This window comes from Carcharhinus amblyrhynchos, chromosome 2 (assembly GCF_965287045.1).
Source record: "Carcharhinus amblyrhynchos chromosome 2, sCarAmb.v2.hapA, whole genome shotgun sequence".
Lineage (NCBI taxonomy): Eukaryota > Metazoa > Chordata > Chondrichthyes > Carcharhiniformes > Carcharhinidae > Carcharhinus > Carcharhinus amblyrhynchos.
Window position 1 is genome coordinate 68219208 of NC_137325.1, and position 26696 is coordinate 68245903.

Sequence of the window (26696 nt, forward strand, 5' to 3'; positions counted from 1 at the left end):
TGGTGGTGTGAGACAGCAGTTCTAACAGTTGTGCCATCATGCTGCCCCTATTTGGACAACATTTCTTAATGATTTGGGCAATACTTCTCAAAGTGAAAGGTATGGACATTGTTTCACTACTAACTATAAAACCTGGGCCATTATAAAGATATCGGGTTAAGGTTTAAAGGCAAATTGAAGAGAGAACAATTGATAACTTTTACAGCGTATATTGTAAGAAGAATTGTAGGTCATCTTTGGTTGTTGTGAAATATAAATAATAATAATGCATGTTAAAAATATGTGGACTCTGCCAAATGGGAGCCACTCAGTTGATATTTATAATGACTTTAATTTGAAGAAATCTACATAACTGATGTAGATTGCAATAACTTAAGGTTATAAGTTTGGATAGAGATGACTAAATGTTTTGTGTAACATAATTGTTGCTGATCAAACATCATTAACATCATGGATCTGTCATGCCAAAATAAACAAATGATTAAAGATAAGGTCAAGTTAGACAAATAAATAAAAGTTTCACTCAGTTAAATGTAGAAAGTGAAACTTTTGCAGAACTTTCCCTTTGAGGTTCAATACATTGGGTAGAATTTGTCAAAGCATAACTTGCACCCTGTCTGTGGAAAATCTGGGTTGTTTGAGGAAATTATGTTTTCTCCGTCAATGCCTATTGTCAAGAACAAGAGGTGAACATCTCAACTGGAAGGTCCAAGACTGGCTGGAAATTGTGAAATTGTGTCCTAGGCTCCATTTCAATTATTTAGGTGTGTCACCAATACCTATCATGCCTCCCCACTTCAGCAGGATGAGTTTTGGGCACTTGCTTTGCTGGCAGCAGCCTTCAAGAAACTTTAGGCTTGGGTGAAGCAGGGAGGACCTGCAAGACAATGATGGAGAGGCTGCTTGTGGATCAACAGAGTCTCTTGGGAATCCACTCACAATTCTTGGCAGCACATCAAGATTAAGAAAAGTGTCTTAGCCATTTTGGTGATGAGCACATACCAGGCCACATTCTCAGCCATCATGGACTCAATGCTTGCTCTTCTCAGGGTAGCGTTATTTCTTGGAAGGGACCTAAAAAGGAAATATGTCCACCAAAAGCATATGCAAGGCATCTAACATCTGTTTTAAATCGCTGCTTTGGATGCCAAAACATTGTCTGTGACCAATTTAACTTTTCAGTTGTCTTTTCGCATGGGCAATGCCCCATACAATTCATCAAACTTTACCCCTTGATCATAGTTATTTGTTATAGTGAAATTTGTATTTAGCTAGCTGTCTTGAATATTGTTGTCTTCACTTGTAGCAGTCAATGTGAAAATCCCCTGCACTCATGGTGTTGTCTTAGGTACGAGGCTTTAGGAAAATCAATGACAGGGAGAAACCCATACACCCAATAAGATTGTACGTTATACACATATCAGACTTCATCACAAAAATAATGGTGCATTGAATGAAGTTCAAGAGAACAAAATACTTCCATATATTGAGGTTTGTGACTTGGCGAAGGAAGACAAAAAAGCTACAGAGAAGGAAAAAATGACCCCGAGATTGCAGGCTCTGTAAATAGTGCTTACCCTGATTTTCGGGTTAAACAAAAGAATCAGAGAATAGGAAACAGAATTTCTCAAATGGTGATGGGGAGGCACTGGTGCAGTGGTATTGTCATTGCTACACTCCTAACCCAGAGAACCTGGATTCGAATCCCACCATGGTGGATGGTGAAATCTGAAATTAAAAGTCTAATTAATGATGACCACAAAACCATTGTTGATTGTCATAACCCCCTACTCTTCAACAATGGAATCTGTACTGCATGGAATTCCCCCATCCTCCCTCTGACCCTCCCCATGGACACAGAAGACCCAGCACCTCCCTCACAGATGCAGCCCCCCCACCCACCAATGGCACAGCCCTCTATCAGTGCTCCTGGCAATGCCCAGATAATGCCAGGTTACTGCCCAGGCATGATCGCTCACCCCCTACCCCCACCCCACCTACTGAATATACCTGTGTGCCCTATGGAGTGCTCTGTTAAACCTGTTGTAAGCTCTGCTGACATGACTTTTCTATATGGAGGAATGTTACAGTGGGGTGTTCCATTAATTATATTAAAATGTATTCAAGTTGGGTTCTCAATCTTGCATGGCCACCCATACCACTGACAGGAGGTGGGAACAATTGAGCAGAGAAATCTTGCCAGCATAATAGTTCTATGGCCTGGTAGGTATGGATATGATCGGCGCAACTTGTGGGCCGAAGGGCCCGTTTGTGCTGTAGTGTTCTATGTTCTATAAAAGCCATTTGAAATCCTCCCACTTGATTCTCTACCTGCTCTGTCCTTCCAGGCTGCTGAAAATAGGGGTAGCAATTCACCCCTATGGTTGGAAACTAGGAAAAGGTAATGGGGTAACTCTTATTATTATTAGTTCAGAGGGAGAGATGACCTTGGCTCAAAACAGCAAGATGTGGAATCAGCTTGGGTACAGATGAGAAGGTTAGAGGTCACTTGTGGGTGTAGTTTAAGAGTAATCATTGTACTGTCGAATGAAGAATGTAAGAAAGATACAACAACAATCATAGATAACTTTAATCAATCTGTTGATTCGATGAATCACATTGGCAAAGGTATCCTGGAATTTGAGTTCATAATGTTTATTTGGGACAATTTCTTAGAACAGTAGAGTCCAGAGCCAACCAGGAAGAAGACTATTCTAGACCTAGTAATGAATAATGATTCAGGATTAATCAATAACCTCATAGTAAAGGAGCCTCTAGGAGACAGAATTATAACATGAAAAATTTCATGCTGAGTTTAAAGGGGAGAAATATATGTCGAAGATCACTGTTTTAACCCGCATGAAGGGAATTATAAGGGAATTATAAGGATATGGAAGCACATTCAGCCAAAGCGAGCTGGGAAAGTGGGTTCCGTTTAAAGAGATATTTAATAACTTTCAGCAAATATTTATCCCTGTGCAAAAGAAAGACTCTTTGAGAAGGATGTGACATCCATGACTGAATAAAGAAGTTAAGGATAGTATCATGTTGAAAGAAAATAAGGAGCCAATCAAACCTTTGATTGGCTCTTACTAAAAAAATGAATACATTTGGATTAGAAATGCATTTATGGGGAAAATACTTATTTTAAAAACTTTCATTGTGACCAGCTGAGTAAAGGAGAGACAGTTCACTTCTCCACACCCTGTCATAACAAAATAAATAGGAAAAGAATAACTGCAGCTAGAGTTAGTCCTCTAGGGAGTGAGTCTAGTGAATTGAAAGTGGAAAATAAGGAAATGGCAGAGACATTGAACAGGAATTTTGTGTCTGTCTTCACTCTAGAAAGCCATTTCAAAGGCATTTAAGAGTAAACCACATTGCTGTGGATCTGGAGTCACATCTAAACCTGACTGGTAAAGATGACGGATTTTCTTCTGTAAAGGTATGGTTCCAGAAGGCATTTGATAAGGTGCAACATCAAAGGTTACTACACAAGATGAGATTACATGATGTAGGGGGTAACATATTAGCATGGATAATGGATTGGTTAGCTAATAGGAAGCAGAGCATAGGGATAAACAGATCTTTTTCAAGTTGGCAGGCTGTATAAAGTGGATTGTCACAGAGATCGGTGCTGGGACATCAACTATTGACAATCTACATCAACGCTTTGGATGAAGGAGGCAAATGTATGGTAGCTAATAACACCAAGATAGGCAGGAAAGTAAGTTGCCAACATGAGGTGGACAGCCTGCAAAGGGATATAGATAGTTTAAGTGAGCGGACAGAAATTTGGCAGATGGAGCACAAGTGGGAAAATGTGAACTTGTCCACTTTGTGAAGAAGAATAGGGAAGCAGTCTTTTATTTAAATGGAGAGAGATTGCAGAACTCAGTCACACAGTGGATCTGGGTATACAGATAAGTGAATCACAAAAGTTAGTATGCAGGTAAAGCAAGTGATTAGGAAGCAAATGGTATGCCAGCATTTACTGCAAGGAAAGTGGAATATTAAAGGAGCAAAGTTTTACTGCAGCTGTACAGGGCCATGGTGAGCCAACAAATGGAGTGTCATGGACAGTTTTGATCTCTTCATTTGAAAAATATATAATTGCATTTGAAGCAGTGTAGAGAAGTTTCATTCAACTTATTTGTGGACTTAACTTATAAAGAAAGGTTCAATAGGTCGGGCAATGCCCATTGGAATTTAGAAGAATTAGAGGTGATTTTATTGAACCACATAGCTCTTGAGGGGATTTGATAGGGTAGATACTGAAGGATGCTTCCACTTGTGGGAGAGACTGGAAACATGGGACACGTTTTAAGATTACGAGCACTATTTTTTAAAATTCTTTAAAATGGAGATGTGGAGAACATTTTCCTCTGAATGCTATTAGTATGGTGAATTCTCTTCCCAGGAAACAGTGGAGGCTGGGTCATTAGACAGCTTTAGACAGCTGAGAATTAGACAGCTTTTGATTTACAAGGGAGTTGAGGGTTATGAGGGTGACAGATGGTAAAGTGGAGTTGAGACTACAAGCAGATAAACCATGATCTTATTCAATGGCAGGGTGGGTTGAAAGGGCTGAATGGCCTATTCCTGCTCTTATATTCCTATTTTCCTTCCTTGCTGCATGTCAAGCAGCGAGAGAAGAAGTGCTTTAAACTGTAACTTCTCACCTGGACACATCTGTAGCTCTTCAACTTCACTGATCAAAGTCTTTCCAGTTTGTCAGTTTCACTGAACAATTTCATCCTATGGTGCGCTCACCTTGGCAACCCTAGGTTGGCAAGGTTCCCTGGCTGTTAAATCCAACATTCAGGGTTAAAACCGTTAATTGGCTTTTTAAACAAACAAATTATTTACCCAACAGATCCAAAAAGTTTCCCTCTTGCCCTTAGTCCCGCTCCATTAAACCCAGAATATGGATTGAGGATGTCAGGATCCCAGCTGGAATTTAGAAGAATAAGGGATGACTTGTTTGAAACCTTTAAGATTCTGAGGGGTCTTGACAGAGTAGATGCAGAAAGGATGGTTATTCTGTGGAAGAAGCTAGAACTAGGGGTCACTATTTAAAAATAAGAGGTCACTCATTTAAAACAGAGATGACAAGAACTTTTCCTCTTAGAGGTCATGAGTCTTTGAAACTGTTTCCCTCGGAAGACAGTGGAAGCAGACTCTTTGAATATTTTTAAGGTAGCACTGGATATATTCTTGATTAATGAGATGGTGAAAGGTTACAGGGGCAAGCAGGAATGTGGGGTTGAAGTTACAGTCAAATCAGCCACAATCCACTTGAATGGCAGAGCAGGCTCAAAGGGCCTGGCAGCCAACTTCTGCTTCTAATTTCACTGTTCATATGTTTGTATGGAGCAGGACTCTTCATGTTGCTAAATCTTTGATACATTTTCAGGTTAATGAATCAAACACCCTGCTTCAAAGGCCACTTCCAGATAGGAATAGGAAACAATTCTATAATGAAAGCTAATTACTGCGGATGCTGGAATCTGAAACCAAAAGAGAAAATGCTGGAAAATTTCAGCAGGTCTGGCAGCATCTGTAAGGAGAGAAAAGAGCTGGCATTTTGAGTCCAGATAACGCCATGTCAACAACTCCTTTACTAATAACTTGAACATCAATGGATAGACTCACAAGTTACGAATGTTTCAACTTCACAGCGGCGTATGGTCTATATATCCTTGCTGCAGGATGAGAAAGATATTGATTCCAAGAAGCTCCTGATGAATTGACAGTAAAACAATGTGTAATCCTGTCAGCCAGCAGTCAATAGTGACATACACTTCTCACCGCTTAATTTCCAAGGACTTGGATTAGCTTAGATCTCTGGTTGCATCTTTTAGCTTTGTGATGGGTATGACAAGTTCAACTGAAAGGGATGTATTGCTCAAAACCTTTGACATAAAAATACATTTTGCTTTAAAAATTCCACTGATACGTGTACAAAATCTCAAATGTGTCAATTTCCTATTGTTATTGCTATAGAGCATGGTTTAATCTCTCTTTTTCAATCAATTCTTTTTTACTTTGCACCTTGCATTTGAAGAGAAAAACATTTGAGTTGGTATTTAATAGAGGGTCTCACCCACCTGCTGGATCTCCTTTAGGAAAGCCCCCACTCCATCCCCCATATTGAGTGTCACTCAGGCTGTCCTTCAATCATCCAGATCTGGATGGGGCAGGAGGGGTGCAGAGGCAGTGGAGGCAGCAAGGTGACAGGGTCCCCAACTGCCACCCTTCTCCTAAATAAATGTCCCCAGCTAGCAAATTCAACATGGGGCAGGGCATTAAATTCAGCCCTCGGATTGGAGTAGTGACATTCCTCCACTTTGCTCTGATGCAGCACTCCCAACGTTACACTCTGATAACAGAAAGGCATTATAAAGGGACGAGTACGAAGGAGTTCACGATGTAATTCTACCTTCTGATCACTGTTGTGTTGATATCACACAAAACTTTTTTTCTTAATATAAAACTTCTGACTGGTGTACATTATGAACATTAAATGTGTGAAGCAATGAAATAAGAGAGCGTCAACCCCTATCTGGGATGAAGGAAGTCATGCATTATGTTTGCGATTCCAGAAGGCTGGTATCCCTGTTGTACATTAAGTTCAAAGAGGACTCAGATATCCTGCCAAGTTTGACATCAGGCTGCAATAAACAGACAGCCAGGAATAATTTACCTTTTGTTTCTTTAATGTCAAAGTCAACTCTGCCTTGGACAACTACAAACCACAGGCTCCAAATGAAGAAACTGAATGTTTCCTTTGATCATTCGGCACTGTGCAAATTATCATATTTTCTGTAATTAGACACATTTCATTTTCAGTCTTTAAATGACCAGAATACCAGCAAAATTTATAACTAGTTTTTGAGAAGACAATTTCCGGAATAAAAATCAGAATATTTTGTAACTTTTGTGAAGAGCAGCTGAGTCTGAGTCTGAGTTAAACTGCACAATTGCATGTTTTAATGATTAAATCAAATCCAGTTTTTTCTTAACATTTTAATTCAAAATAGAATCACAGAATTGTACAGAGCAGAAGGGGCCCTTCGGCCCATTGAGTCTGCACGACACATTAGAAACACCTGAACTCTCACCTAATCCCATCTGCCAGCACTTGGCCCAAAGCTCTGAATGTTATACTGTGCCAAGTGCTCATCCAGATACTTCTTAAAGGATGTGAGGCTGGGACGATAGAACTAGAATGAAATTTCTCTCTTCCCTCACTAAAAAATAACAGGTTTCTATAGTGCTGCTGTTTTCATTTTTAGATTTTCTAAGTAACCAAAATTGTGATAAAGAACAAAATGCAAGTTTGGTGTGATCTAAGTACGCAGATTACTGTTGCAAAATACCATTCAATGTGCACCTGGGTCACCTAAAATAAAGATTGTCCTCATATGTTTATCTAACCTTGTCTTTTCGTTCAGAATTGAGTTGAAAGGGGTTAATGCTAGAACATAGAACATTACAGCGCAGTACAGGCCCTTCAGCCCTCGATGTTGCACCGACCTGTGAAACCAATCTAAAGTCCATCTAACATACACTATTCCAATATCATCCATTTGTTTATCTAATGACCATTCAAATGCCCTTAATGTTGGCAAATCCACTACTGTTGCAGGCAGGGCATTTCACGTTCTTACTCTCTGAGTAAAGAACCTACCTCTGACATCTGTCCTATATCTATCGCCCCTCAATTAAAAGCCATGCCCCCTCATGCTAGCCATCTCCATTTGAGGAAAAAGGCTCTCACTGTCCAGCCTATCTAATCCTCTGATCATCTTATATGCCTCTATTAAGTCACCTCTTAATCTTCTTCTCTTTAACAAAAACAGCCTCAAGTTCCTCAGCCTTTCCTGATAAGACCTACCCACCATACCAGGTAACATCCTGGTAAATCCCTTCTGCACCCTTTCCAATGTTTCCACATCCTTCCTATAGTACGGTGACCAGAACTGTACGCAATACTTCAAGTGCGGCCGCACCAGAGTTTTGTACAGCTGCAACATGATCTCATGGCTCCTAAACTCAATCCCTCTACCAATAAAAGCTAACACACCATACGCCTTCTTAACAACCTGTCAACCTGGGCGCCAACTTTCAGGGATCTATGCACATGGACACCAAGTTCTCTCTGCTCAACTACACGACCAAGTAACTTATCCTTTGCGCAGTACTCTATATTCCTGTTGCTCCTTCCAAAGTGAATCACTTCACACTTTTCTGCATTAAACTCCATTTGCCACCTCTCTGCCCAGCTCTGCAGCTTATCCATGTCCCTCTGTAACCTGCAACATCCTTCCGCACTGTCCATAACTCCACCGACTTTAGTGTCATCTGCAAATTTACTAACGCATCCTTCTACGCCCTCATCTAGGTCATTTATAAAAATGACAAACAGCAGTGGCCCCAAAACAGATCCTTGCGGTACACCATTAGTAACTGAACTCCAAGATGAACATTTCCCATCAACCACCACCCTCTGTCTTCTTACAGCTAGCCAATTTCTGATCCAAACCGCTAAATCACCCTCAATCCCGTGCCTCCGTACCTTCTGCAATAGCTTACTGTGGGGAACCTTATCAAACACTTTATTGAAATCCATATACACCACATCAACTGCTTTACCCTCATCCACCTCTTTGGTCACCTTCTCAAAGAACTCAATAAGATTTGTGAGACACATCTACCCTTCACAAAACCGTGCTGACTGTCCCTAATCAAATTATTCCTTTCTAAATGTTTATAAGTTCTATCTCTTAGAATCATTTCCAAAACTTTGCCCACAACAGTTCTTGCGAGGGCAAGAACAGTTTCCATGTTGGACAATCAATATTGGCCTCAAAGGCTTCCTGTGCCCAGTCATACTGAATGAGACCACCAATTTTAAAGCTGAAGGTCCACTCCCATATACCAGTGGCACTATTGTGTGCCAGTTGCAAAAGAAATGGATCAATAACAATACGAGTTGTTACAACTGATTTATGCCTGCCCTGGTTTTTCATATGTGCCTGCACAGAGGTAGGGACGGCAGGAGCCTTGGCATACTCCATGACACAGGCTTAATGACAGCATTTCTTTAGGGGCATGTTCATGCTGATCCAGGAGTTTCAATCAATTAAGCGCTTAGCGATGTATGCCTTTAAAATGTGCAATGTATAGCAGACCTCTGCAACTGGAAATAGCTTTAAAAGTAGCCCCAGTGATCTAGAGCTCCCTCCCTATCAGCAGGGTGGGTGTACCCACATCACATGGACTACAGCAACCCAAGAAAGAGTTTACCCCTATCTTTCACAAGTGTAAGGGTGTGCAATAAAAACTGACCTTGCATGAATGAATAATTAAAAGTACACCAAATGGCTCGTGTGTTTAAACTCATAACAACAAAAAATTGTATTGTAACACAGCATTTTATGAATTTGAAAATGTATTTGCCATTGTTTTGCAATTTTTATAGATTTATATTTTACACTATTCATGAAGCACGTTAAAAATCAATGGCTTTCAGAAGGTTTTGTACTGGTTGTGTTTAATATATTTGCATAACTTGAATTAATTCTAGATAGGATTTGATTATGTATGTTATATATACATATAATCATATATATTCTCCTGAGGTCTGATCCTCAACAGTAAGCTTTAAATTGTGTTCCTCCCTATTCCCTCAATGGTAAATAAAACCAGATAATATCCTTCTGACACCTCAGACTCCCTGGAGCTAGGACCAGCCCAATCTCTAGACGCTAGCAGGGTGTGAAAGCCTAAGGGTTAGCAGACCAAAGAACAGATGGTTTCTAATCACCACATGCAGCTAAAACACACAGAGACAGGCATCAGAGTCTCCTCAAAATCAGCAGGACCTTCCCTAGCCCTAAATCCTGGCAGTGGAATGAGTTGCTAGGTAATCCCTTGAGTTTTTTCTCTATCATTTATCTACATTCCATTGCTTACGTTTGAAATGCATTGGAAAGTAAACTATGAAGCTGAGATAATTTCGAATAAGTACTTGGAACAATAATTCACATCACCAAAACACGGTAATTAGATAATGATTATTGACATAGTTGTTCATAACAAATCTATCCGCAGGTCATGTAAAACACCTGGCACCTCAAATTATTTGTATCTTTTATTGTAGAAACCCAACAGAATGTATTCACCTTATGAACTATGGAGATAATCTCTGATCAGCTACATAAATGGGACAAGCATGCACCCATCCAGCATGGTTCATCATAGGAACTCCCCTCATCCATCGACAATGTTAACTTTATACTGAGGCGTTGGGGTGGCATGGTGGCACAGTGGTTAGTACTGCTGCCTCATAGCAGCAGGGACCCAGGTTCAATTCCAGCCTCGAGTCACTGTCTGTGTGGAGTTTGCACTTTCTCCCTGTCTGCATGGGTTTCCTCTGGGTGCTCTGGTTTCCTCCCACACTTCAAAGATGTGCGGGTTAGGTTGATTGGCATGCTAAGTTGACCCGAGTATTAGGGGGATTAGCAGGGTAAATGTGTGGGGTTATAGGAATCGGGCCTGGATGGGATTGTGGTCAGCACAGACTTGATGGGCTAACTGGTCTCCTTCTGTACAGTAGGGATTTTGTGATTCTAGCACCAAATATTTTGCAAAGCTAATACCATTCACCTTAGCATCATTGAGTAGTTCACACATTTTATAAATTAACCTAGTCATCCAGCAGGTTATTTGTAATGCCTTCTCTGGAGGGATGTCCAACATGTTGGAGCTCATGGCCAAATATTTTGTGTCAAAGCTAATGAAATAGCTTAAGAATTCATAGAAAACAGAAGTGATTCAAAGGAAATTCAAACACCCCAGTGCACAGATATTATGGGTGACATACACAAAAAATAACACCACATTCATGAAAAAACTGGGGCCTCATACAAAAAAAAACCACATACCCTACTTATTAAAAAGTTAGACTATGGATATGCACAAAAAGACCCTTATACAATATGTCAAAGGGGTGAATTTTATATGGGGTGGGGGGGGGGTGGTGGGCAATAGTCTTGGTTACTCCGACTTTAGAAAAGTCAATCACAGGTGGCCTTAACAAAATCAACAGGATTTCAGCCCCTCAGTGGGAGGAAGTACCACCTTCAATCTGATTGGCTAGTAGCTCTTGCAATCCCAGCAATGTCAGAACTCAGTAGTGAGTGCTGTTGGGACTGCAAACAATCTGACAAAGAATGCAACAATGCACACTGAACTAAGGTAAGTTTGGGAGTTTTGGGTGGGGAGGGACTGGGCACTCTACTGAAAGAGGGAGGAGAATGGAAGATCAGGTTTTGGAAGTTAATGTGGTGGAGTGGGGGGGGGGGGGAGGGGGGCACAGACAGACAGTGGGAACTGTCTTGGCAGAAGTGGCCCTGATGTGTGTAGAAGACTCCGCAAAGGAGTTACTCCTTCCTTCGTGAAAAAGTGGCTTATCCAGACTTATCTGTCTTCCACTGCCAACAATACAATGACGGCAGAGGCAGTATTATGTCCTTAAATGCCCCTTAATTGTGTGATAAGGTCCTCAGTCGGCTTAAGAGTGGGTGGGTTAGTAGGCACTTTATTCACTCACCATCTTATGAGGAATTGGTCAGGAATGGGTGGGAAGGTGGCAGGTTTGGCTCCCATCATGCTTTACATGCCCCGCCGCCAAAAACAGTGCGGTGCAGATCATTAAAATTCAGCCCACGGTCCCCACTCTGAAACTTCCAAAGCTCAAAACACAAAACTTCAAGCTATCTATTCTCTCTACCAATTACAACTCTGCTCCCCATTCTTACTCAGCCTTTTTTACTCCCATCCTAACTCCCAGTCTTGCCTCACCCACAATTTGAAAACCAATAACATCTTTAATGCAACAGGGAACATCCATTTTCTAGTTATTCAAATTGAAGGAATTTGGATGGTTGCAGCTAAGCTATTAGTCCAGCCCACTCTTCTTCTCATATTAAGTGCACAAAGTAAAATGACTGTTTTAACGATAGATAACTTCAGCTTCACAGGGCATGCAAATAATTATAAATTATATCTAACTGGCAATAAAATGCTGCTTTGGCAAATGTTGGGTTTGATTTTCAATCTGTCACCCAATAATAATACTCTCACTGTGTATCATCCACCCACTATAGAATGCTTGACTTTCACTGGCATCAAAATCACTGGAACTGCAATGAGATATCTAGATCATCAGTTTTAATGACACTAGTCGATAAACCTTAGTTTTGCTCACTTAGGAATAATCAATGATATCTAGAGTGGCATTTCTCTGGTTTTGTACCAGGCAGTCTGGCTCCCAGTGCATCTGGCTCAATTCTGATTTCAAATGCCTTTAGATCCAGCGTCTTGATGTCTGAAATACCACAATTTAGCCTCTGTAATTCACAGGCACTCTCCTGTGAATGAATAGAAGTGATTGGTACCAATGCTGAAAATAGTTAAAGACTAGAGGCTAGGCAATTCAAAATCAAAAAAAAAATTAAAGTTTAAAGTTTATTTATGTTATGTCACATGTAGGCTTATATTAACACTGCAGTGAAGTTAGCGTAAAAATCTCCTAGTCGCCACACTCTGGCACCTGTTCAGGTATACTGAGGGAGAATTTAGCATGGCCAATGCACCTAACCAGTATGTCTTTGGGAGTGTGGGAAGAAACTGGAACACCTGGAGGTAGCCCATGCAGATACAGGGAGAACATGCAGACTCCACACAAACAGTGACCTAAGCCAGGAATTGAAACTGGTCCCTGACACTGAGGCAGCAGTGCTAACCACTGTGCCACTGTGCTGTCCTAACTGAAGGTTAGAAAATAGTCAATTCCAAATGGCCACACCAACCTCATTGGTTAACATTAGTCATGGTCATGCTAAATAATTTCCAGTTCGCTGTGCCCAGGGAGAAAGGTCCTATTAGATCTGTCCTGTGTCCTGTGAGAGCATCATCAACATTATACAATTAATGTTAAACCACTGTCCTATAGCTTCAATGGTTAATCTCAATGTCAGTCATTTAAATTGATTCTGAGGTTACCGACTGCCTGAGAAAAAAGATCCTATCACGTTGCCCGCAACATCCCCATTCACCAATTCAAAACGTTCAAGTGAAAAAATAGACTAATGTGGAATGGTCAAAACAATGTGATTTCATAGCCAGAATCAGTAAAGGAGAGTATTATGCCTTCTGCACTTTGTGCCAATATGATACAGATGTCAACCACCGAAGTAAGGGAGATGGGAATCAGCATGTTTTGTTCGAAAAGCAGAAATTTAACACTCAAAGTGCAGGCAGATCATTATCGAACTCCTTTCTAAAATTGTGCCTGCTTTGCCTCAAAATAACTGCAGCTGACCTACCCATGCCATGAGGCACCATCAGACTTATAGACTGCAGGGTAACAGTTGAAAAATAAATCTATGTCTCTTCCATGGTGAGAGACCTTATGTACGGGTATTAGAATATCTTACCATCATATTCTACATAGAAGTACTTGGATTACATTCAAACAAATTATCTATTTTTTGCTTTGGCAACTAATACCTCAAGGTATTAGGGTACAAACAAAGTGTTTCCCCTTAGTTTTGAAATATTTCATTTTTGAGAAAGGGATCCAGCATTTATTTTTTGGATTCATGTAGTGAGAACGAGGAAACCTCAGAAGCAATTGCAACAGGAAAATTATCTAATATCAATGCCTTCAATCTAAGTTGAAGAAGACATTCATGTACTCAACTGATGACTCATGTATTAATTGTAGAAGGCACCACAACGTTTACCAAAAATTGAAAGGTGCTCAAAAGGACATTGTTGAAATCAACGCACAATGCAACAAGATATGCTATTCAAAAGCTTGATGTTGATGCATACAGCATCATTCTCAAGGTCTATGCTCATTGCAGCATTTCTGTGAGCAGGATGCAGGAGTTCTGTGACTTTGTTGAAGTGGTGGAGTGCAAAAGTTTGAGACACTTTGGGTCATCACGTTGCCCCATTTTCAGGTGCAAAAACTTGGTAAAGTCTGGCGTGAGGCACCCACCCCCATGCCGGTTCCCCCTTTATCAAGGCCCAAAAATGACCACGATCGGGACCACACAGGAAATGGGCATGACAGCCTGACTTAATGGGTGCATGCCCAACCTTACTGGCACTTCCCCTTTAACCACCGCATTTGCCCATCCAGAATCGACGTGAAACAGACATGTTCTGTTGAAGTCCGATTCGGGCACTCCAGTTAGTGAGGAGGTAGGTGCCTAGTGTTCGATGGTTCTCTGCTTGAGATCAGTGGGGAGTGCGGGGAGTTGGGTCTGCTGCCACTCTGCCTGAGATCGGTGCAGGTGGTGGTGTGGGGGAGTGTCCACTGCAACTTTGCCTGAGATCAATGGGAGGGGGAGGGGGAAGGGGGAGTCCGCTGCCACAGTGCCTCAGATTAGTGGAGAGAGAGGGAGTCCACTGCCACTCTGCCAGTGATCAGTGTGTGGTGGGGGGTGGGGGGGGCGGTGTCTGCCTGAGATCAGTGGGGGCAGGGGTGGGGTGGGGAGGAGGAAGGGGGTTCCTCTGCCACTCTGCTTGAGATCGGTGGAGGGGAAGGGGGGAGGAGCCCGTGATCAGTTTGGGGGCTGGAGGTGGGGGAATAAGAGGGTCAGTAGTGTTGTGGGGGTGGGCAATGGCTATGGAAGCCAGGGGGAGGCATTACCTGGCCTGAGAGGGGCGTGGCAGGGGAGCTGCATTCTATCTTTTTTTTTCTGCACATGTGCAGTTGGAGGTGCTGAAGGAGCTGTAGGATTTTGGGTGCTTTAAGCCCTGCTCACAGGCTTGTGCAATGCAATTCAGACTCACTGATATTTTTGCAGGTAGAGTGCACATGGGGGTGGCTGAGAACGGATCTAAAAGTCGGATCTGAAACATTCCCAGTTTCAAATCTGCCCAGCACTTAGAATCAAAATGGTAAGATAGGACCCATTACGATCAGGTAACTTTCTGTACTGCCAGCTATTGACATATGGCTGAAATGTTAATAACCTTAAGTTTAGGTGAGGAAGATGGTCCCAAAATAACATGGAAATGCTTCCAAATGAGAAAGTGAAGTAGAACAGCTTTACTTTCTCTTTCTCAGCAATGCTGTGAAGCTGTTCATGGATCGTATTGAAGCTTTAGAAGCCAAGTCATTCAGCATCCTCTCTGTGCACGAGCTGGTGAGTGATATGAGTGGGAACCTGGAGTGTAGGATTCAGTTTTTTTGGGGTTTGCAGTGAATGGCAGACTGAAACGATTAACACCAGATGTGGCAGGAAAATGCCAGAGAGACTTTGTAATTTTTTTACAAGAGTCAAGAATTATTTGAGTGACAGATATGACTTGCCAAGAAAACAGCTTTCACAACAGAATTCTCAAATTAGCCCTTGCAAATACTATGCCCTTTGAATTATTTTGCGACGGTGTTCAATCTTAAAGAGATTGATATGGACGCGCTTGAATGAAGGATTTAGTATTGTGGAAAGTGCTATACCCTGGCTTGAGTTACTGTCTATATGGGTTTCCTCCCATAGTCCAAAGATGTGCGGGTTAGGTGGATTGGCCATGTTAAATTGTCCCTTAGTGTCAGAGGGACTGGCTAGGGTAAATGCATGGGGTCATGAGGATAGTACTTGGGTGGGAATGTGGTCAGTGCAGACTTGATGGGCTGAATGGCCTCCTTCTCCACTGCAGGGTTCTATGATCCTCTCAAGATGAAGCATTGCATGACCGGCAATAAGAGCTATCTGAAACTTTTCAGCGAAGCCGAGGGAAAAACTTCACATATGTGAAGAAAATTCACTCTGAAAATTCTTCCATTTGCAACAGTGCTCATATAGAATGTGTTTTCTCCACAATAATCACCACTGATTGAAAGAACACGTGGAACAGACTGTGAAGAGTGCAAGTAGAGCTTGAGATACGCATTAAGTTTACAAGAAGAATGCAAAGACATACATTCTGAGACCTTGAAGAACGAAAGTATTTCTTAAAGTCATGAGGCATGAACAAAGATATAAACATTTATCATTCCCATGGTGGGTGCACTGATTTTAAATTGTTGATATTGTTATGAGTTATTATCCTATGTGTATTAGTTATTATACTATGTGTATTAATTACTAGTGCTTATTATTTATAATTATTACTTAAACTTTAATGAAGTGATTCAGTGCATAAATTAATAGCAGTCCTTATTTTATTTAATGATATCAGCAGGCTTTAAGCTTGTAGCTATTTTTGCATATGAGCATGTGTGGAGGTTGGTAGCCTGGGAGGTGGTGGATCCGTACCGGGTATTCCTTGTTTCTGTCAGTGGCCAGCCTAAAGATGTCACCTTTCACCATGTCAGCCATAAATATCGCAAACTTGAGGTGTCTGTCCAATCGATCTGGACCTGCTTACAGTCAAGGACGTGAAGAAAAGGCAGACATAGAATGCTTCTAATCCATCCTCACACTTAACTGTCAAGGCCATTTAAGTGGATTTTCTCATTAACAAAGATAACAAGAAGCAAATGAAGACATTTTAACTTGTTTTACTAAGCACAGCAACAGAGAAAGAAAGTGAATTAAAGTTTAAATATTCTGATGTTCTGAGACAGGATAGAGTCTGAGCTTCATCGTGCTGTATCTTTAAAAAGTGGAGTGTGCATAAACAGTGGGATGGGATGTCATCCTAAGGTTAGAGCTTTAGCAGCCATCCTCAACTGTGCTTTGTTTTTGCCTAACCTGTTCATTGCATTCACCAATTGTACATGAAGCAATTTGGGGGACCCTCAGAAAAGTACCTTTGGTCCAAGCAACTTCAGTTCCTTTACATTGACATAAGGCCAAGAATTGGGCTGCCACAGAATATTTCTTAGTGTTCAGTTTAACTCACAGTTCCTCCAATATTGATACCTATACCAGTGTACAAATGGGCAATAAGTGCTAGCCTAGCCAGTGATGTCCACAGTCCATGAATGAATAAAAAAAAACCCAAGTCATGAATGAATGAAAACTCGAGGGAGAGTCATATTTGACTCGATACATTAGCCCTTTTCAATGAGACTGCAGGCTTGCTAAGTATTTCCAAAACTTTTTGTTTTTATTTCAGAATTTCAATATCTACTATAGTGTGCTTTAATTTTATGATCTGATTTTCTAAAATGGTTAGAATGCAGTGAACTGGTCATTATAGATAACCAAAATAAAGTTGTGTCTGCAGAATAGAAGATATAGACAAATCAGCAAGTAATGTAGGTCAAATAGCTGTAAGTCTATATTAATGAATAAACCAGAGGAAGGCAGAAGCACCATGGAGACCTTGAAGTTGCATTTTAAAGTTGTCCCTCACTTAGTTACCAAACTATTTGTGCCTGATCATGGCAGATTCCAAAGCACCATATAGCATGAAAGTTAGACACTGATGTCTTGCTGCTATTTACACTGGTGAGATCTTATGGTCCCACCAATGGTGCACCCCTGCCACAAGTTTCCTGGTGATGAAGGGTACATTCAATGGTAAACCTCTGATAATGGCAGGACCAAAAGTTCCCACCATCAGTGAGCGGCATGCCAGCTTGTGCCGCTGCGAAACATGCTGCAGAGGGAGAAGAAAATCCCACCCATACACAAAAATCTTGCTGCCATTTATGCTGGTGGGATCTGATAGTCCCTCTGATGGCTCACTTCCATCACAGATTTCCCAGTAACGATGGGTGAGTTCAACAAGAAATCCTGTTGACAAAAGTAGGACCAAAAGAGCCTGCCACCAGCGACCAGCACGCCACTTCCATTTTATGTTACTTTTCGGTACTTTATTTCTAATCAAAAAGACCTATTCAAATTAGATCCAATCATGGTTCCCAATTGGGGGACAAACAAGATCCAAGCTGGCAAGACAAGATTTTGCATCCCATTTTGGCTCGATCAAACAAGATTTAAGCTGAGAAGATGAAGCATTCCACCACCTCCCGGGCTTGATGGAATGCTTCATCTTAGCCAAAAGGATGAGATGGCTTTGAAAACTTGCATTATGTAAAGCCTTAGCATTATGTCATTGACTACCTTGATCCTTTACTCTACCCTAGCTTACCAAAATAACAGGGGTCAGCACACCACCAACAATGGGCTATCCTCGTCCCATGTCTGATCATGATTTCACCCTTGCCGGTGCACTGCCTCCTGTTGTTGCTAAACACTCTGCAAAGGGGGGAGGAATATCCCACCCATTGTATGTATATGGAGACATATTCATGGTTCAGCTTAACTGTGTGTATATATCTGTCCTGATCATTTTGTAGTGTTGCATCATTGTGTTGATAATAATATACAAGGATGTTTGTAACTGCAGTGCTAGGATCAATAAAGTTCAGTGTGCATTATTTTCTACTTCCAGCTACATTAATTTTTAAACCTAGATTAAAATCATTTTGACTGTTGCCTCAGTGTATGGGTGCTCTATATTAAATTTTAAAAAGTATAATAAGATCAATGCTGAACTGTCAACTTTATGCAGTGAGCTGGCAATCTTTAGAAAATGAATTGAGATCGTCTGATATCTTTTCACTTGAGATTCTTATCAGCTGTTAAGGAGAGCCGACTTTCATCTCAGCAATCTGAGACAGCATGGAACTAGAATATCAGTATAAAAATACACAGTTCTGTATGAAGGAGATTTTGTGAATTTGCAGTCCAAACCTTTGAAATGAATGAGCAAATAATCCTCAGCGACATGTTGACCTTTACGTCCCAAAATACAATATGTGCTCCTGCTGTTGCAAAGTCCCCAGCTGAGAGCAAAATCATAAACTTTACCCAATAGAACAGAAACTCCAACCTGAGTTGACTGTTGAAAATATTTAGTAAAAATTAAAACTTTGCCAAATGACACGTTTCTACAAATGCTTTCCACAATGTTTCACTATTTTGAAAGACTGTAAAACTGCTATCAGTCAAAAAGGTTCTGAGCTGAAATAAGTATTGGGGTTTGGGCCAGTTGAATCAGCCAAGTTCAACAGTTGGATTGGAGGAGGGAGGAAGAACCTTCCTGCCAGTGAAGTTGTGCAGTAGTCTGCAGACTCATTTGTCAGATCTCCAACATGCAATGGAAGAAAGCAGCTAAGTTATAATGGTAGGAAGACATAACCTGATGGAACAGAATCCAAAATAACAGTTGTGCTTTGAGTGTTTGTTTTTCACAGGTTTTCCTGCTGTGTAATCTTAGTCACAAGCACAGAGGTTGAAAGACTTACATTTGGCTTTGACTTTGTATCCACCCAATGGAGAGGCATGACCTTCGACTGCATCAAAACCAGCTGATACCAAAACCACATCTGGATTGAACTCGCTGGCGATTGGCATGACCACAGTCCTGTGGGACAATGATAAAAACGATCAATGAGTCTGCAGTAAATTCTTAACTTCATTCTCACAGCAAACCAGCTGGAAAAATGCAGTATCTGCTTTCGTGTTTTGTGAAATTTATTTTTCTATAAATTTTGCAGAGAAACTTATCACACAATTTCACATTAGTTCAGTACCGTTTAAGATTTTAGTTGTATGGTTTTTAACTTGTAAAGTTATGAGATGTTACTTTCTAAAATCAAATTTTAAATTTTGAACTGCCAACAGGAAAAAGCTTCATGAAGAAACAAATTTGTCCAACAAAGTTGATCAAAAATGGGTTTAAATGTAAGCAAATGGTATTGGTCATGCAATCCATTGCTGTTTGAGTCCTGTAATCAAAACAATAATTTTTAAGAACCTCTCCAATATTTTCTGTTTTTGTACCTTTAAGAGCTAGCCTGTCTAAGTTCTTTGTTGATTTCAAATCAAAATTATTGCTGTTAGTTGTGATTCTGCTTATCCCATTTACATATCAGTTAGATCCATCTTTTGCTTCTTTGCTTGTCCCATCAATATTTTCATTTTATAGAATCATAGAATCTACAGTGCAGGTGGAAACCATTTGGCCCATTAAGCCTGCACCGATAACAATCCCACCCAGGTCCTATCCTCTAACCCCACACATTCACCTTCCTAATCCCCTGACACTAAAGGGCAATTTAGCATGGCCAATCAACAACCCGCACACCTTTGGTCAGTGGGAGGAAACCGGAGCACACAGAGGAAACCCATGCAGACATGGGGGGAATGTGCAAACTCCATACAGGCAATGAACAAAGGTCGGAATTGAACCCGGGTCCCTGGTACTGTGAGGCAGCAGTGCTAAGCACAATGCCACCATTTTCCTTTTACCATCACCCTTTTGGCATTTAGTATTTCCTCTATGCCTGCACAGAGCAGGATTTTCCAGCCCTCCATGGCATGTTTTCCGGGTGCAGAGGTGACTTGCCATTGACTGCTGGTGGAATATTCTGGCATTTGGCATGGCTTGCCCATCCTACCATCAGGAAACCTGCCACCGGGGGCAGTTGCCTTTGGCGGGACCAGAAGATTTGCCCACAGATTTTCTCTTCTGTTCTTCCCCCCCTCCACATCCACCTTTCTCTATTTGCTTAAATGTTGATTCATCTTTAACTTTTTCTGATTCTGATGAAAGGTCACAGGCTTGTTTCTCTCCACAGAAGCTATCAGATCTGCTGAGTACTTCTGGCATTTGCAGCATTTTTATCTCAAACATATTTCTTATTTTTTATCTATATGCCAATATTGGAGTTATTTTGAGAGGCTCCATTTCCACGTGTCTTACTTAGGGAGAGCACGTGTTAAAGAAAGGGTTATCACACCTTAGAGGTATGAATCCACAACCTATGCTTCCATCTCAATCAGCTTCCTGCCAGGAGAGTAGACTGGGAAAATCATCCCTTGTGTGGATAAATTCAAAGAAATCACTCCTTGAACATCTACAATGAATTAAAATTTCTGCATCCCATTTCAAAAAACATTGAAATGTCCTACTGAGAAGGTGCAGGACAAAAGTATTACAAAATTATATCTACAATACCATTTATGTCTGCTGATGGCACATTGATAGGTATTCAGAATGGAAAATGCAACATAATGTTAACTGTTAAAATAATAACCGTTAAATAGTTTATCTTGCGGTGATATGAAAATAAACTTTTGTTTTTGAATGGCTCAATCAATTAATGTTATTGAGGACTGTCCTAGATTTTATTGTGGCAGCCATCAGTCATGTTCATATAAATCAGGAGAAAAGTAAATAATTATGTTTAAAAATAGTGATTTTCTGGCCTCCAAGCTGCGTATTTCTTGATGGCGGAGGGCGGCGTGCCGTTCACTGGCGGCAGGACCAGAGAATCCTGTCACCAGCAAACGGCTGGAGAATCCTGCCCAGCAGGTGTTTTTTTTAAAGTTTCTGCATTAACGCTGTCACAGTTACTTCCACCCCATTCTACTCATGAATTGTCCTTGGTGCTGACAAAATGTTCCAATGTGTCCAATGCTGGAGTTGGACTGGGGTACTATCAAATAAACTGGTTGGACTTTTAACCTGGTGTTGTGAGACTTCTTAAAATGTTCCAACCCAGACCATCTTGTGTGAAAGCTTACCCCACCAGAACGCTCAACAGTTATCATGTCCACCTTGCTCCACCAGGCCACTGGACTGCCTGAGTGGAGTTTGCACATTCTCCTCGTGTCTGCATGAGTTTCCTCTGGGTGCTCCAGTTTCCTCCCACAGTCCAAAGATATGCAGGTGAGGTGGATTGGACATGCTAAATTGGCCCTTAGTTTTCCAAAATGTGTAAGTTCGGTGGATTGGCCATGAACAGGGTTACAGCGTTAGGGCAGGGGGATTAGGCCAAGGTAAGTTCCTCTGTCAGAGGGTCGGTGAGACTCAATGGGCTGAATGGCCTCTTCTGCACTGTAAGGTTTAGATAATTCTTTTTCTTCTCCCTTGTTTATTCTGGTCTTTCTGCCTCTCTCTTTTTCTTTTATTCTTGGTCTCTCCTCTTATTTTTCTCTCGCCCACCCCATACTCCCTTCCCACCACCTCCCCCCACCATGATCCATATTCCTTCCTGCTCCCTAATCCAGCTGGGCCTGTGTTTGAAATCCCATTTGCAATGTCGTATGAGATTGATTAGCTCTTCTTTAGATTTCAATGTGATATGTAAATATTAACAGACCACTGAAGTCACTTATTGGTGGAATTCTCAGCATACTGGACTACTGCTGAGTTTTAAAATTTAGCAGTACAATTTCTGAATTATGGCCTGGGAAACGAAGGTTATTACATGAGGGTCTGTTAAAGTGGCAAATCAGAAGAGTTAAAATATTTCTGCAGGGGTTCTGCTTGTCTCCTGCTGTTGCCTCAGTGGGAGACTGGCAGAACTCCCAGAGAAACGGTGTAAGTGGCTGAAAATGACTGCTTATGTCATTTCTCTGGGGCTTCTTTAGGTCTGCTGCCAAACTAACAGCAATTTGGAGGTAGCCCTGCAGAACTGCAGAGCCTCAGCTTTTCATTCAATTGAGAATATTGAAATGAATGATCCTGAAATGAAAGAATCTTTGTTCGATATCCCTGTTATTGCTTTTGATATGGAGTAGATTTAGAATAGTATCAATGCAAAACTAGCATCACAATTCAGGCAACAGGTCAATGATTACAGGACATAGTAAATGTCATATCTGTGAGCCTGTGAGAATATTTTCAAGAGTTAGGGACAGACACTGGACCTTGACCCCACCCCCCCCACCACCCCCAGTCATTATATAGCTGCAATCCATGTGATTCTACATTTTCAATGTTCAATTAGACCATAGGGGGACACTTGAGCTTAACTTTCATTGTTTATGATGTAAGCAGGCTGACATTTTGTCTCTACATATTCAAGTTGAATTAGATTTCAGAGACTACCAAGTGAAATTCAACACAAGTGTGCAAGCAGTTATTTGCAGAGCTCCACTGTCACTGTCCGAGAGAACGTGGGAGTCACCAATATCATTAGGCTTATTTTGCTCTTTCTCACATTCTATAGATAGCTGTTTGAGAGCAGTAAACTGCCCAAAATCACCATTAAATGGTATAGCATTCAGCAAGGTGGAACTACTTTGGAGGAAGATGTTTTGAGTTGATTAATAAAAGGCGATGTTTGTGTGAGATTAAATGCACAGAAGAGTCATTGTATAAACATATGCATCTGGTACAGAGACTTGTGCACCATAATTGTATATCTGGAATTCAGACATGGATTGAAGCAGGCTCTGCTTAATTTGCCATCCATGACAGAAATGAGAAGCCCCTCACGCCAGGAATGAAATTTGTCAGATCTTACCTGATGGAGTATTCATTCTTAGATCTGTCAGACATCAGACAGTTTTAAGCAAAACCTGCTTTGCTAAAGATATCCTTAGTCTGAGGGACCTTCTACCGATTCACTCAATTTAGACAAGCAGATTCAATGCAGACATGCTCCAATGATGCTGAGCAGAAGGATCCCCATGGAGTGTATGCACTAACAGGCATTGAGTTTCATAGAGTTCTTTTAATATGTGCCAATTGAGAGCTGTTATTTTATTCTTGAACCTGGCCTGCTGAGTTTTACTGTTGGTCCTAAACAGACTTTGAATGACCTTTGACAGATTTATAATGCATAGTATAGTCCCCTTTGATGTGCGTATGTAGCATGGAAACTATTTCTAATTACAGATTGATTTAGTTTATGAGCATTGTAAATGAAGCTAGGTGGGGGCATTCCAAGGATGAGCACTGCTCCCCAGGAAGACTTGACTAGAAAGTGAGTTTTAACAATAAGCCTGATTGCAAAGACTGTAGCTATTTTTAAAGTTAGATCAATAACTTCTTCAGTGTTCATGACACACGTGCATGTTATATGCCATCATGCAAACTTCAAACTGATTCATTGTTGGTAGCACCAAGCTTGAAGAAGGATAGTAACAACCCTAATGGTTGTGACTTATTGCACAGACCAGCACATTCATAGGCAGGAGTAACAACCCTGCAGTTAATGTTGGAACCCTTTCTGTTGGTAAGGACCACTTTAAAAACTTGTCAAATTAAATGGAATCATGGAAATTATTAGTCACCATCCTTATGGAAAATGGTTGTGATCTTGTGGATGGCTGTGCCATATAGTGAGAGATAGGCATAGTCATTAATGCACAGGAAGTAGCCATTTGGCCCATTGAGTCCACCACACTATAGAGCAATTCAATGAATCCTATTCTCCTGCTCTATCCCCATAGCCCTGAGAGATGGACAACATAAGGTCATAAATCAAACAAGATTCCAGGGAATCTGGCAGCACTTTATTGATAAGTGGAACTGCAACTTGAACTTAGTGGAGATCTCACCAATGATGCCATCCTTGTGCTTGGAAGCTGGCCACCCATTTTAAACATAGTGCTAGCATGTTTGGAACAGTGCTGCTGAAAAATAATTAGTTCCTCCTGGACGTCGATACCACCCTCTGATGTAGTAATGATGCCAACCCCAAGCATGGATGTAACAAGTGCCATTTGATAAGATAGCAACAGCAGACCTTGTTGATGGCAGCTGCAGCTATATAGAAGCTGCAACTGGGTTCATGGGCAACTATGGTATTTTTGATGTTTGATACGTCATCATCATGACTGAATGATGCGACTTTTCAAAAGGTCAAGGCATTTATGTTCAGTGTTTCAAAGAGCAAAATAAATGTAGGGATAGCAGCTTGGCATTCTGTGGTTTGTATCAGTTGTCAATGGAAATGAACAGGATACCCTGCAGCAAGGTAAAGAAAGATGGCATTTCAATGTCACTAGTGATCTTATGACATAACTTCACAACAGGTCACCTAGTCCAGTATTGGAGAGGAAGAAAACAACAAATTGTGAAATGTGCAAAAAGCAGCAAAGCAAACAATCCTGCCAATATTAAGTTTCTTATTAGTTCAGTACGTTCTAAACAGAAATCCTGTAATTGTGTTATTCACATTTCCTTATTCAAATGATCAGGGTTTCTGAGAATTAGAATTCTCTGTGTGTTAATTAAAGAAGAACACTATTGATCAAAATTACTCTTCAACAAATTTTCCATTTATTTAGTCAAAATAAGCTTTTGTATTTTCTTTTTGATGCTCCCCAAATTATAACAAAATACTTTCAGTCATACTGCATTCATGATCCTTTTCTAAATAGTTTTGATTTTTAAGGATTATCGCAACTGTAGTTTAAGTGTCTTCTGCTTTGGGCATTTACATGTTGCAAGTTCCTACGCGCACTATTCCACCACAGCAATTGGTTAATTTGTTTTCGCGGGTTAACAACTGTGTTGAAATAGAAATTTGGGAGAAGCACGTTAATCAATGTACTTAAAATAGCACACAAGAATTCAACCCCACTGATGTGACTTCCTATCATTATTTTTCCATGTATTTTATCCACAAGCAGTAGTAGAATAGAATTTATGGAACTGTCTGGAAAATCCTTTCTCAGTTAGGTTGAAATTATTGCCAGCAATATCATCACAACATATTTGTATCAAATTATCCTTTCCATTACTTTATGGGAGGTTAACCCTTTAAATGGGTAGATAACAGTAATGTCTACCCACTTGTTTACAAGCACAAAATGCTATGCGATAGTATGTTGAATTATAAGAGTGAATTGGATCAGGGATAGGGCCTGGGGTGGGATTGTTGTTGGTGCAGACTTGTTAGGCTGAATGGCCTCCTTCTGCACTGTAGGGATTCTAAGATTGTATTCTAAGATTCTAAGACTATGCACTCCTGATTCAGAGAGTCACTTCCTGGGAGAACATAGCTGGAGTAGGTCAGCAGGCTAGTATGCATTTTTCTCCAATACTTTCATATATTTGCAAAATAAAAGTGCATAAAATGACATAAGAACATAAGAACATAAGAAATAGGAGCAGGAGTAGGCCATCTAGCCCTTCGAGCCTGCCCCGCCATTCAATAAGATCATGGCTGATCTGTTGTGGCTCAGTTCCACTTTCCCGCCCTCTCCCCATAACCCTTAATCCCCTCTCTTATCAAGAACCCATCAACCCGCCTCTTAAAAATATTCAGCGAGGCAGCCTCCACCACTTCAACGGGCAGAGAATTCCAGAGATTCACCACCCTTTGAGTGAAGAAGTTCCTCCTCAACTCCGTTCCAAACCGCCTCCCCTTTATCTTGAGGCTGTGCCCCCTAGTCCTACTGTCTTTTTTGAGCGGGAAGAGTCTCTCCACCTCTATCCTATCCATCCCATTCATCATCTTATACGTCTCAATGAGATCTCCCCTCATTCTTCTAAACTCTAACGAGTACAAGCCTAGTTTATTCAGCCTCTCCTCATAGTTCAATCCCCTCAACTCCGGTATCAGCCTAGTAAAAAGACCTCAATATATATTGGGTATTCCATTGGTCTCCCACTTCATCTCTGGTGCAAGATCAGCAGAAAGACTAGAAAAAGTCTGGATCACAATTCTCACTTCATCCACACCTTGCTACCCTCCCCACCAACAGCTCCCCCCCCACCCCCTCCCCTCACCACCATCTTAAACACCAGGAGAATTTTGTCTTCTACATTGCTGATGTCAGTGGTCTGAGAGGAAATGTGGCTGAGACAAGAGCTTGTGGGTGGTGGGTGGAGTTTCCAGTAGTCATGGGAAGGTGGGTGTTGAAGCTGAGTAAAAAGTGTTGCTGTGCCACATATGAAATGAACCC

At 41.0% G+C, this 26696-nt stretch overlaps 1 protein-coding gene across 1 annotated transcript in view; it reads right to left on the minus strand.

The window, feature by feature from the left end:
• The window catches only part of LOC145355275 (histone deacetylase 9-like), a 781248-nt gene that overhangs the window by 33040 nt on the left and 721512 nt on the right, over positions 1–26696 (minus strand). Inside the window, exon 24 of the mRNA XM_080207173.1 lies at positions 19292–19410. Within this exon, the coding sequence (XP_080063299.1) occupies positions 19292–19410 (119 nt within the window). The remainder of the gene's footprint in view (positions 1–19291; positions 19411–26696) is intronic.